This window comes from Dermacentor andersoni, chromosome 2 (assembly GCF_023375885.2).
Source record: "Dermacentor andersoni chromosome 2, qqDerAnde1_hic_scaffold, whole genome shotgun sequence".
NCBI classification, from domain to species: domain Eukaryota; kingdom Metazoa; phylum Arthropoda; class Arachnida; order Ixodida; family Ixodidae; genus Dermacentor; species Dermacentor andersoni.
The window spans coordinates 77,978,958-77,992,359 of NC_092815.1; the positions used below are offsets into that span (position 1 = coordinate 77,978,958).

The 13,402-nt window shown below is 46.4% G+C and overlaps 1 protein-coding gene across 5 annotated transcripts in view; it reads right to left on the reverse strand.

Annotated features, from left to right (window-relative positions):
- The window catches only part of Rbcn-3A (rabconnectin-3 alpha), a 177,208-nt gene that overhangs the window by 78,975 nt on the left and 84,831 nt on the right, over nucleotides 1-13,402 (reverse strand). For all 5 annotated transcript variants that reach the window (XM_055076936.2, XM_055076938.2, XM_055076937.2 and 2 more), the window contains 2 exons: nucleotides 10,806-10,992; nucleotides 9,256-9,606 (listed from right to left, as the gene is read on the reverse strand). In XM_055076936.2, coding sequence (XP_054932911.2) covers nucleotides 9,256-9,606; nucleotides 10,806-10,992 — 538 coding nt within the window. The remainder of the gene's footprint in view (nucleotides 1-9,255; nucleotides 9,607-10,805; nucleotides 10,993-13,402) is intronic.

Sequence of the window (13,402 nt, forward strand, 5' to 3'; positions counted from 1 at the left end):
AACTGTCCTTTTTTGGCAACTAGTGAATGATTACTCACACAAGGGCTATGACAAAAAAAAAAAAAAAATGTCCAAATGAGAGCAGCACATTTATTACAGTACAAGGAAGGATTGGACAAGCAAATGATTTGTAATGTTACTGTGGTGAAGAAAAGACAGCACAGCAAGTTCTCACGCATAGTTCTCAGTACTCATAATGCAAAAAAAGAAAAGGCCAGTCTGTGAAATCAGTGGCTGTAAAGAACACCATTAAGGATATGGCTATGAAAAAATGTTGGGAGGGGTAATGATGTATTTGGTTCTAAATCAAATCAAATCATTTTTTTTCCTTGTAGAAGAGAGTTGTTGTAAAAATCTTCCGATTTCATCAGCTTGATGATGTGACAGCCCCAATATATGGCACCAATAGACACTTGTACTATAGTACAGACGAGATACACATTTGCTAAAAGTCTTTCAGAAACTTAATTTATAAGGGAAAAGATACACTACTATAAGAACATAACACACTATTAAAGATGTCTTGTCATTCAAAATATAAGTAGTAGAGTACAACAGTCCCTAAAACACTTTTTAGGGAGGTATAAAACATTAATTTTATTTTCTTCAAATTTTTTAAAAACCACCGGAAGAATGTATGTCAGTGATTGTAAGCTATACACTGTTGTGGGTGTATGCTGTGTCTCTGGAGAACAAGCGCTGCAAAAATCAATACTGTAAAAACCTGTGAATATTTAGATTTTTTTCCAGGATTTACCACGTAAAATTTCCGCCCGGTACTATACCCAGATACCAACAATTTTAAGCCCAAATTCGCAGTTCCAGCTTCGGCATTGCTTGGCACTGTCATCATCAGATGCTTGAGCTAAAAACCACGCTGTCATCACAATGGCCACACTTTAGGAAGCAGCATGATTGAGCTTTGAATTGTATCTTGCACGGTATCAGGACCACGAAAGCAATATTTGGCTGCTTTTAAAAGAAATGTGCTTGTAGCATTGGCAACTGTGCTGCAGGGTGGCAGTTTGGTGCCAATGAGTGCAGCATTTGCAGTTGGAGGAAACAAAAGGAGGTTCGTTTCAGGTGCAGCAGCCTAAGAAAAAGTTACTGAGGGCCGACGAATGGAGTGTTTCCTGAAATTGAATGGGACCTAACACACTTTGTTCAAGAGAAACGAGCTGCACATCTCGCTGTCAACTTCGAGCATCTGTAAGCAAAGGCAAGGGAGATTGCTAGAGAGAAAGAAAGGCTTCCCACGGATGGATTTCAAGGTAAGTAAGCACTGGGTGTCTCATTTTACATGCCGTGCTGGATTTTCATTACTTCGGCGCACATCAATATCACAGAACCTGCCAGAAATCTACGAAGAGCTGCTTGTGACCTTTTAGCAACACACAATTTTGCTGCAGAAGTCTATCAACTTTCAGCTGGGCCAGGTCGGCAACGCTGGTCGGATGCCAGTATGTCTAACTGTGCAGAAGGAATTCTCCAGGCAAGTTTTTGTGTGGTCAAGTGGAAATGAGAAGACACAGGTCACCATAATGTTGTCCTGCATGATAGAGAGTCGCAAGCTTTCACCCTACATGGTGTTCAAACGGATGACCCTGCTGAAATGGAAAAAGTAAAAAAAAATGTTGTCCGGTGTCAAGAAAAAGGGTTGATGGACGAAACATTGGTGCTTGATTGGATAACGTCTGCATGGTGTCAGCGACCTGAAGCACTGCTGGGGCTCCCATCGCTACTTGTCCTGCGTGCTTTATTGTTATTTTTTTATTTTCACCAAAAAGTTCACTTCACGTCCACAAAGTATTGTTGAACCTTATAGCCATCGTGGCTAGTGGTTGGCCTACTTAGAAAAATGCATATTGACCCGTGTACTTGTTTATCTTTATTGGGTAACCATGTATCACCGCCTAGCAAATGTTATCGCACAGCGCAGGACGTGCCCACATGTATCGGAAGTTTCTCGAAAGTTATTGATGATTTTATCCACTGCCTGTTGCCACCGAACCTTGTGTAATCTCATTTCATGTATGCGTGACGCGAATGGTGCAGAACTTTCTGGAAGACATATGGCACCAGCGATTACTGAGTCTGGAACCTTCGATGACTGATGTATAATAACTGACCCTGTGATAAGATTTTGACGATTGCCTACCGTGCTCGCTGCTATGGCTGTGCTTTGAGTGTAACTTGCTTTTGTGGGCACAAGTTCGCCCAATAAAAAGTTAGTTCCGTCAATCACAGTTTTGCAGCTGTATTATTCACCGTCACTGCTACATGACAATATTCCTCGTTTGCAGCAACATAAACACGGCACACACAAATTGATAAAAATGGAAAAAAATACATTAAAAGAAAAAACACAAGTAGCTTTTAATTCACAAAGATAGTTATTCACATATTTAATAAGAACTACTTTGAGTGCTTGTAAAAAGTGATTAGTTTTAGCATTATTCCAAGTAGAATTCTAAATTAGGCCACATTAAATTCAAGTAATCTCTTTCCAAAAACGTAGCTCACAAGCCCCCTGTCACTGTCACCTGGCTGACTGACTCGGTGAAGTGACTGCTGCGCGAGTCCAGCACCAAGCTGATCGTCTCCCAAGATGACATCCCAGCTGCAGCCGCTTGATTTGTGCGTAAATAAACTGTTCAAAGACCCCACCAAGCGCTGCTATAAGGAGTGGATGAGGTTGGGAGAGCCTAAAGTGGCTCCTACCGGACGACTAAAATGAGCCTTCCCAGCAATGCTCCGGTCGTGGGTCGCCGACACTCGGGTCTGCATTACTGAAGACCTCGTCCATCGTGCATTCAACAAGTGTACAACATCGAATACACATGACGGCACTGGAGACGAGTTCCTATGGGCTCTCAGAGGAAAGTGCAATGGCTGACAACGACTAAAGCGTGAAGTACAATGAAAATAAATGCTTTCAGTGAGCTTTTTCCTAAGACTATATGCAGATGAAAACTATTTTTGCATTTTTTGCTGACCCAAATTACACTTCGGGCTTAGGAGTGCAAATAATCAAAACTTTCGAATAACGAATCGAACAGTGTCCTATTCAATTCACCCTTCGAATATAATAGTCACTATTCGTAAATATGAATATTTTTAAAATTTTGAATATTTTAGAATGTTAACTGTGTGCAATCAAACATAAAATTGGAGCAAACGAACAATAATTTTCATCCCTGCGGGCAAACATACGCATAAAACTTGAGAACTTACATAGTGCAACAGGTTATGTCACAGGGATCATTCGCACTCTCCGAAAAGTCCTGTGTATGCCGAACAAACTGCCTAATTGTTCGCTCCATTTGTGCATATTGACAAATAATGCTTGATAATGCACAACGTGACGACAGAAAGTTGCTAAGCTTATGAATACTAGGAGGATGTGAATACCACTTTACATCAATTGTAATGGCTGCTCATTTTTCAAAAACTATTCAAAAAGTATGCAATATTCGATTTGATTCACTTCTGGCACTACTCAATGTAGATTCTATTTGGTCTCTAAAATTGCTATTCGCACACCCCTACTCTGACTATATACAGGTTCGTGTTCTATGCAAGTTTTAATGGTATTCCTTTCCAAATTGGCCAAGTCACTTAGAAACAAATTGTTCTTTTTGATGGCAGAGCAAAAATACTGAGCTAGACAATATTCATATTGTTACGTAGGAAGACATCGACGAAAAGCTATTTACAAGTATATTTACAAGGCAATAGGCCGCAGTTGGCCAAGAAGCAACAGCCCGCGCTAGCCTCTAATCGTCGTCGTCGTTGTCTTCACCCTGCTCGCCTCTTTGTCATCGCAAATACTGTTCCGTAGCACTACCCCCGGCGGCAAAAGCGCCGTCCCGGAGCGACTACACGCCGGACTCGGAAGCAGTGTAGTAGGCCTTGAGCCTACTGATGTGCACAACATCACTAGATGCCAGAGTAGAGGACGAGGTTGAACGCACAGGAGCAAATTCGTACGTCACAGGTGTCACCTGGCGGAGCACGCGGTAAGGCCCTGTATATCGTGAAAGGAGCTTCTCTGAAAGTCCGACGTGACGAGAGGGCGACCACAGGAGCATGAGCGCACCAGGCGAAAACTGTAAGTCACGGTGGCGGGCATTGTACTGACGTTGCTGAGTGGTTTGCGAGGCCGTCAGTCGAGTACAGGCAAGCTGGCGTGCATGGTCCGCAAGGGCGATGGCGTCGCGCGCATACTCGCTTGTTGGGATCGCAGCAGGAGGAACTGCCGTGTCTAGGGGCAAGGTCGGTTCGCGACTGTACAATAGATAAAATGGAGAAAATCCGGCGGTGTCGTGCCGGGAAGAATTGTACGCAAAATGTGACGTAAGGAAGGCAACGTCCCAGTCGTGGTGGTCCTTCGAAACGTACTTGAAGAGCATATCGGTAAGAGTGCGGTTTAACCGCTCTGTCAGGCCATTGGTTTGAGGACGGTATGAGACAGTCAGCTTATGTTGAATGGAGCAGGAATGCACAATGTCGGCGATAACTTTCGAGAGGAAGTTACGACCACGGTCAGTAAGCAGCTGTCGCGGGGCGCCATGAACTAAGATAATGTCACGTAAGAGAAAGTACGCGACATCAGTGGCGCAACTGGTAGGGAGAGCCAGCGTGATAGCGTATCGGGTGGCGTAATCAGTTGCGACGGCTACCCATTTGTTCCCAGAGGATGACGTGGGAAAGGGACCGAGGAGGTCTAATCCAACACGAAAGAACAGTTCCACAGGGATAGTGATCGGCTGGAGATAACTGCAAGGTAGCACCTGAGGTGTCTTCCGACGCTGGCAGGGATCACAGGTAGCAACATAGCGTCGGACGGAGCGAGCAAGACCAGGCCAATAGAAGCGGCGGCGGACGCAGTCGTACGTGCGGGTTACCCCACGATGTCCTGCAGTCGGTGCATCATGCATCTCAAAGAGCACAGTCTGTCGTAGATGTTTTGGCACGACAAGAAGAAGATCAGGGCCATCAGGGAGGAAGTTTCTTCGATACAGAATGCCGCCCTGGAGGACATATCGGCGAACGGATGCGTCGGTAGGTGTAGAGCGCAGACGCTCGATGAGTATTCGCAGAGATAGGTCTCGGTACTGCTCATCGGCGATGTTAGCGAAGGCAGACACAGAGAAAATGCTGTTGGCGGTACTACTGTCGGCGGCGTCAGGCTCGTCTACCGAGTAGCGAGACAGGCAGTCAGCGTCTTTGTGTAGTCTGCCAGATTTGTAGGTGATAGAGAATGAATATTCTTGGAGGCGTAAGGCCCAGCAACCAAGTCTTCCTGTAGGATCTTTCAGTGAGCATAACCAGCAAAGCGCGTGATGGTCTGTGATAATAGAAAAGGGTCGGCCATATAAGTATGGGCGGAACAACCGCCCAAACTAGGGCCAGACACTCACGCTCAGTGATGGAATAGTTGCGCTCCACGGGCGAGAGGAGCCTGCTAGAGTAAGCGATAACACGGTCGTGGCCGCACTGGCGTTGTGCCAGTACTGTGCCAATTCCGTGACCGCTCTCATCAGTATGGACTTCAGTAGGCGCTGAAGGATTGAAATGGGCCAGAACGAGAGGCATCGTGAGAAGGTCGATTAGAAGCGAGAATGCAGAGGCCTCGTTATCACCCCACTGGAAAGGGGCTTCTTTTTTCAAAAGCTCGGTTAGTGGTCGTGCTATGGCCGCGAAATTTTTCACGAAATGGCGGAAGTACGAGCAAAGGCCGATGAAGCTGCGCACATCCTTGACACACTTTGGAACAGGGAAATGTGTAACAGCATGGATCTTGCCTGGGTCTGGTTGCACTCCATTCGCGTCAACAAGATTCCCAAGGACAGTAATCTAGCGACGACCGAATTTGCACTTCGATGCGTTGAGTTGCAGACCGGCTCGACGAAAAACGTCCAGGACTGCCGAAAGGTGCTCCAGGTGCGTATCGAACGTTGGGGAGAATACTATAACGCCGTTCAAGTAGCACAGGCACATGGACCATTTGAAACTGTGAAGAAGGGAGTCCATCATGCGTTCAAAAGTGGCAGGAGCGTTACATAGACTGAACGGCATCACTTTGAATTGATAAAGACCGTCGGGTCTTACAAAAGCAGTCTTCTCGCGGTCTAGATCGTCCACGACAATCTGCCAGTAGCCGGAGCGAAGGTCAATAGAGGAGAAATAGTGAGCACCGTGGAGGCAGTCAAGGGCGTCATCAATCCAAGGTAGGGGATACACGTCCTTTTTGATAACCCTGTTTAGGTGCCAATAAACCACGCGAAAGCGCCATGATCCATCCTTCTTTTTTACCAGTACAACAGGTGACGCCCATGGACTACATGACGGTTCAATAATGTTCTTGGCAAGCATTTTGCGAACATCGGTGTGAATAACTTGACGCTCAGCTGGTGATACTCGATACGGGTGGCGATGAATAGGAGGGGCATCGCCGGTATTAATGCGATGTTTAACAGCTGTTGTTTGGGCCAAAGGACGATCGTTAAAGTAAAAAATATCATGGTAGGAAAACATAATGCGGTAGAGCTCACGAGCGTGCTCGGACAGCATGTCAGGTGCTATCACCTTCTATAAGTCGGAGATGGTACAAGTTGCCAACTGCGATGGTAGAGGAGGATCGGCTGAATTGTCGTCTACTACAATCGATGCTACAGAGTGATCCTCGAATGAGTAAAGCTGGGCCAGAGACATCCCGCGTGGCAGCACATGTGTCGTCAAGCCAAAATTGACCACTGGCAGGCAGACGCAATTCGCCGTAATAGATAAAACTGTATGAGGTACTGTGATCCCGTGTGTAAGGAGGACGTCTTGCACAGGAGCCGCGATGTAGTGACCGTCGGGGACTGGTGGGGATGACACGAAGTCAACGTAAGTCAGTGTCGAAGGTGGCAAGCGAACGAAGTCAACGGAACTGAGGTGACTGGGGTGTTGTTCAGCGGGATCCAGAACAGGCAGGTCGAGGCGGAGAGTACTGGCGGAGCAATCGATGAGAGCAGAATGTGCGGAGAGGAAGTCTAAGCCGAGGATGATGTCGTGGGGACAGTGGGCGATGACTGTGAATAGCACGGTAGTGGAGCGATTGGTGAAGGAGACGCAGGCGGCACACATACCAATTACAGGGGCTGTTCCGCCATCGGCGACACGGACAACAGGCGTCGTGGCGGGGGTGATTATTTTCCTCAGCCAGTTACAAAGGTCAGCGCTCGTTACCGACAAATGCGCCCCAGTGTCTGTGAGAGCAGATACAGAAACACCGTCGACTTGCACGTCAAGAAGGTTCAGATAAGAGGGCAACATTAGGAGAGGATTTGGCGGCGTAGGGAGCAATGCAGCGTCACCTCGAGGCGCTGCATCGTCTAGTTTTCCGGCTGGGAGCGGCGTCCGAAGGGAGTCGGCGAATAGGAGCGATGGGGCTGGGGGGAGCGAGATTGTCGTCGTTGGGGCGAAGGCGAACGAGAATAGGGGCGGTTTGGCGCAGGAGAATCTGTGGTGGCATTATCTGAGCGGGCAGCATAAGGACGAGAAGGGCCACCTGGGGGGCGAGAGTAGGCAGTATATGTAGACTGGTTCCGGGAACTCCAGCAACTGCGACAGTGCCGAGATATGTGCCTGATTCGATGGCAGTGAAAACAAATGGCTTGTCATCTGCAGTGCACCATTCAGAGGGGTTGCGGAAACGTGGTAGGTAAGAAGATGCGGGACGGGGCAGAATCGAAGAAGCCGGGTGGGTATCAGGGCGATGGGCCGAGCAGATGGGGTGAATACCCATGTTTGCGAACTCCTGGCGGACAACTGCCTGGATCATGGAAACAGTGACTGCCGGTGCATTGGAGGCGCTGGAGTCAAGGGCAGCCGGATAGGCGGCCTCGATCTCACGCCGGACAATCCTGGTAACATCGTCAGTGTTGTTGGGACGAGGAGCCTTGGCACAGGAAGATGTTGCTGGGGTGTTGGGCAGACGGGCTAACTGTTGGTCGATACGTCGGCTTTTAGTGAGTTCCAGGCGGCGGCACTTTTTTATAACTGCATCTACCGTCACCACGTTGTTAAATACGAGCAAGTTGAAGGCGTCATCGGCAATGCCTTTGAGGATGTGGGAGACCTTGTTGGACCCAGTCATGTGTGCGTCAACTTTGCGGCACAGAGTCAAGACATCCTGAATGTATGTGACGTAGGGCTCTGTTGACGTCAGCACACGACTGGAAAGCGCCTTCTGCACGGCAAGTTGGTGACAGTAGGGGTTGCCGAACAAGTCTCGGAGCTTTTGCTTAAGCAAAACCCAACTGGTGAGCTCACCTTCGTGCGTCCAAAACCAAACTCGAGGTGTGCCACCGAGGTAAAAGACTACGTTGGCGAGCATGATAGTAGGGTCCCACCGGTTATTGCGGTTGACGTGTTCGTACAGGCTGATCCAGTCCTCGACGTCTTCCCCATCTTTTCCCGAGAATACGCCAAGATCACGGGGAGTGGGGAGAATAATGTAGGTTGTCGAAGTGGCAGCAGATGTCGGTGCCGGCGGAGTCGAGTTGTCGTCGCCGGGAGCCATGAAGGAAGGCTCGACGTACCGTCCACGGCGAAGCTCTGTGACGAGGTACAGGGAACGTCCACTTCCACCAGATATGTTACGTAGGAAGACACCGACGAAAAGCTATTTACAAGTATATTTACAAGGCAATACGCCGCAGTTGGCCAAGAGGCAACAGCCCGCGCTAGCCTCAATATCGTCGTCGTCGTCTTCACCCTGCTCGCCTCTTTGTCATCGCAAATACTGTTCCGTAGCAATATAAAAAAATTAACCCTGATTATTTGTTAAATACATCTGACAATGTAAACTATCCATCTAGCCTTCATGATGTTTGAATGAATGAAGCAGCAGCAAAGTCATCGTCACTCTCTATTGTCATACGGAATCATTCACAGAAAAATAATTCCTGTTGTGATAAGGCCTTCGTGCGTGAATGTGGTGATGGTGAAGCAGCACCTTGCAGCACGAAGAAAACAAAAATTTTGGATAAATGCTGCAGGAGCTGCTGCTCGGCCATACTGTTGGATAACCCTGTGCATTTTGCATGAATACACTCTTGCATCCTTTCTACATATGCGTAAGCCCCGTCACACTATAAATACAATTAACAATGCTCACAGGGCCCCTTAATGCACTACAACAGCTGTAGGCTATGAATACACTTTGTTTTAACCTCTGAAGAGCGCAAGACAGACCACACTCACCTGGTTCTCCTTAGCACCTGGTTGACCAGCCTCTGCGCCTGTGCCACTAGGCGAAGCATCCTTGCGCCCACCTGCTGCACCTGGTTCCAGCTGCTTGTCGGCTGCCAACAGCGCATACAGTGGTAATGGCGGGATCGACTGGATCTCCACATAGTCCAGCTGCAGTTCTTCGGGGACTATGTTGCCACCCTCCCTAGGGCTGTGTGCTGCTGATCCGGCTGCAGGCGCTGCCAGAGAAAGCGTTCTCGAGCGAGACCAGCCTCGTACTCCTTCATCACCTCCTTCCTCTTCAGCTGCTCCTTCAGAAGCCATCTCCGCCGCATTGCCACCTGCAACGACACCTCCAGGGGCCTGCACACCAGAATAGGCAAACATTACCATAACTAAATCCTAACAAAAAATGCAATGGATTCATAAAGATTTTTAATTCGAATATAGCGAGTTACCAGGCCAAGATAACCGCAACGTCACTTGCGATATTCAATTACAATAATGACACCGGAGAAAGACACTGAGACAAGGCAAATTCCCTTTGCTGCCACAGAGGTGCTTGCAAACTCCCTTATGGTTGGAATTTCTCTGTTAAAGCTGGCTGTTGGTGTGTGTGGGAGAGCTTATCAGCAAGACTGTAAACATGAGTGAATGATTCCCAACTTCACTTAATTGAAACAGATCTAAATATTTCAGTTGGCTCTTTGTTTTCAATGTATTTTGAAACAATGCTGCAGGTGTGTGGAATAAATGAATAATGCAGAATTAGAACCCGTGAGTCCATTCATTTTTTGTGTCTCTATGTACCCCATCAACATGAACACCAGGTGACCCAGATGTCAACCATTCTACACTATATACGGTATATAGAAGTCGCTTAATTAAAATTAGGCATTCAGTGGATCCAAACTCTTCTGGCTTTCCAAGGGCACAGCAATCTCGTGAAAAGCTAGAGGTCATTCATAAGGCAAAGTGGTCAGTTTTGACATGCCGTGTTTTCATAGTTTAGAGGTATATTATTGAGTGAGAACTCCCTCCTCTTTCCACCATGGAACCAAGTGTTCCCCTTGCACTGTTTCCCGTCACAGAAGGATGCTGATGTGCCTCTTTGTATAATCAAGTCTTATCTTGTTTTGGGTCATATTTATGGCCAGGGATCTGCCGCGACTTCAAGGACCAAAAACAGCACAAAAGCCAATAAACCTGAAGCCAATCCGGGAAACCCTGTGTGTGTCAAAATAAGATAGCTTTAGAGCACTGTCATGCTTTCAAGTGCTGAGCATGCCAGTAATTGTGTTGAGCCATTAGTACATGAAATTTAATGACATTTTCCAGATGATTATAGAATAATTTTTTTTCTCTAAAAGAAGTGATGTGGAAATATCCACATCACTGCTACTATAAGCTGCTATAAGCAAAATTGAAATCGCACAAGAACAGTACAACACACCCAAAGAACAGCAGATTTCATTAGCAAAATGCATTAGCCTATGATAAGCTGATAACCAAGCTACAATACGGGCATTGTGCCACAATCAGCCTAAAATAATATAGAGTACCTGTCCTGATTTGGAGACACAGCGCACAAGGTGGCTGAGGATGGCCTTGACTCTCCGAATCTTCCCAAAGCCCAGGAGCTCCATAAGCTGCTTCGGATGATACTGAGGAAGCATTGGCCAAGCCAGACGGCAAGTCTCAAAGAGGCCCAAGTCAGGCATCGGGCCCACGACCGTTGTCTCCGACTCCCTGCCAAAGTATGTGCACTGGTCAACATTGAACTGCGACCCTCACAAGGGCACACATACCTAAATAAATACTGAGAGTCACAAGCAAGAAGTGTTTTAGATATTATGCCAGGCGCTAAGCCGTTAAGTGATGAAGGTAAGAAAGCTTAATACAAACATACTTCGACAAATTATCATGTGGCAATTACTGTCACTTATGTCAAGCTTTTCACCCAATTGTACCCATCAGTCATGTGTAATGTGCATTCATTGTGCAAGTGACCCCTGGTGTATGAGCAAGGACGTCAAATAATTCTTAAATGTGCGCAGTAGAGATGATGAGGGTTTATTGGACACCCCGAAACTATCATTAGCTTTTATGTACCCATCTATACATTTGCATTAAAATGCCCTGCTCTTCCACTTACTCTCCTAGGGAGCCTTCCTTACGCCCTGTAGTACAACACTATGTGAAATGCCAATTCAAAGATTCAGATGTCAACGTTAGCATTATAAAAACTGCCTCCTAAGCACATTCTGACCAAAGATGGTCCTTAAGGGACAATAAAGAGAAACGCTAAATCACTTTAGACTGATAAAGAATTAATTCAAAACTTTATATTCATTAATTTCATGATAAGAGGTTGTTTAATACAATAGAAAAGAAAAGACAATGTTCAATTTTCTGAATTTATGACATGTACATGTACTATGTATTGCATTTTTACTGAAAGAAACTTAACTAGGCTGAAGCAGACACTGTCAAAAATCTGTGACATCGTAGCGAGCCGAGGCGGGAACTTCAAGGAGGCATTGCCACCGACCTTCTACTCTTGTGTCTTTTCTGGCTTACCAAGCCACTTCCAACAGAGACAGTGGCATTATTTTTTGACATTGCAGAGTGGCAATTTACTTTTACAGCTCATTTTACTTTCCTCTCTAGTGTACCTCTATCATTTACATTTTAGTAAAACCCAGAAAGTACCTAGGAACACTCAATTCCCATACTAGAAATTTAAATTTCAACTTAAGAGAAACATCAGCACTCAATGTCATGATGGCACAGTAAGAAACATGCAGGCAGTCAAGTTTTCTTATTGTGATAGAACAGACTCATACAGAATTGGCACATATATTTTAATTAAGCGTTAAAGTTTTCAAGGTAAACTTTAGACTAAAATCAGTCTGGTGGGGATAGAAGTTGACTAATCACAGCCTCCAGTCAATAATGTATATCAAGTTCAACCCAACATTTTAAAGGCCTCCCGACTCTTTCAAGTTCAAGTTGTGCTTATTTGCATCATTACAAACAATGTGGGAGTGCTCGGGTAAAAAAAAAAAAAAATTAAGCGGCATATTCTCCTATTCGCCCACGCCACCACTCCTCACACACATTCCTAAAGCGCTGACAAATCAATCTACTCGGCGGTCAACATTTTGCTGCCTTTTACAGTGAAAGCAGTGTATGACTAACTTCTGTAGTTTTTTTCCGGCGTACGTTAACAGAAAAAATCACCATGTGGGCCGATCCTGGTCATAGTGCAAGAATGGTCCAAGATCAATGGCACATACCCCTGTGGACTCGGGAACCTATAACGCGCCCTTCGGAATCTTCGGGATGGGCTCACGTATGGGGAGTGCTTAACGCCTGCTTCACCTCCCCCGTGGGTCGGCCCGGCATTGCACTACCTTCGGGATGTACCCATGTATGGGGAGCGCTTAATGCCTGCTTCATCTATGCCGCGGGTCGGCCTGATATTGCACTATCTTCAGGCCGACCCGCAGCGGAGGCGAAACCCTTTGCTTTTCGTTTGAGAGCTTTGACTGTGGTCAGCTTTTGCTGTCATTCCATCTTCACAGAGTGGAATGGTTGTCAATTTTTTCACTCCTTTTGGATGGCGGTAGTTATCGGCATCTCCTGGGGTTGGAGGCCAGTTTCTTCATCGATTCTTTGCCCGCGCAATTAACTCAAGATGAATTCAGTTGTCACCATCTACTGTAGCAGGCAGAGTGTAGATTATTGTTTTAATTATATTTCATTTTATTTATAATGGCCACCACAATTTTTATGTCACCATCTATTCAATGATCATGCGCATCGCTGTTGCTTCGATAGTTCAACCTCCTTTATTTAGACTGATCCAGGGACCAGGAAAGGGATTCGGTTCGTAGTCAGCTGGTCTGTATGCCCGTGGAACGAGTTGTGGTGGGAGAAAACGCCAGTTGCGTTTAACTTTTCCTTTTGCTCCATCATTTCCTCGAGTGACGGCTCGCCGCAACACTGGCAGATCCTTGACGAACCATATATCCGCGATATCGGTTAGATAAGGTGGAAAATAAAATATTGCAAAACAGCGTCCATCATCAGACCCTGCAATAACCATTCAACCCATAAGCAATATAAATGTCACCCGTTACCTCGTCTGGTTTTT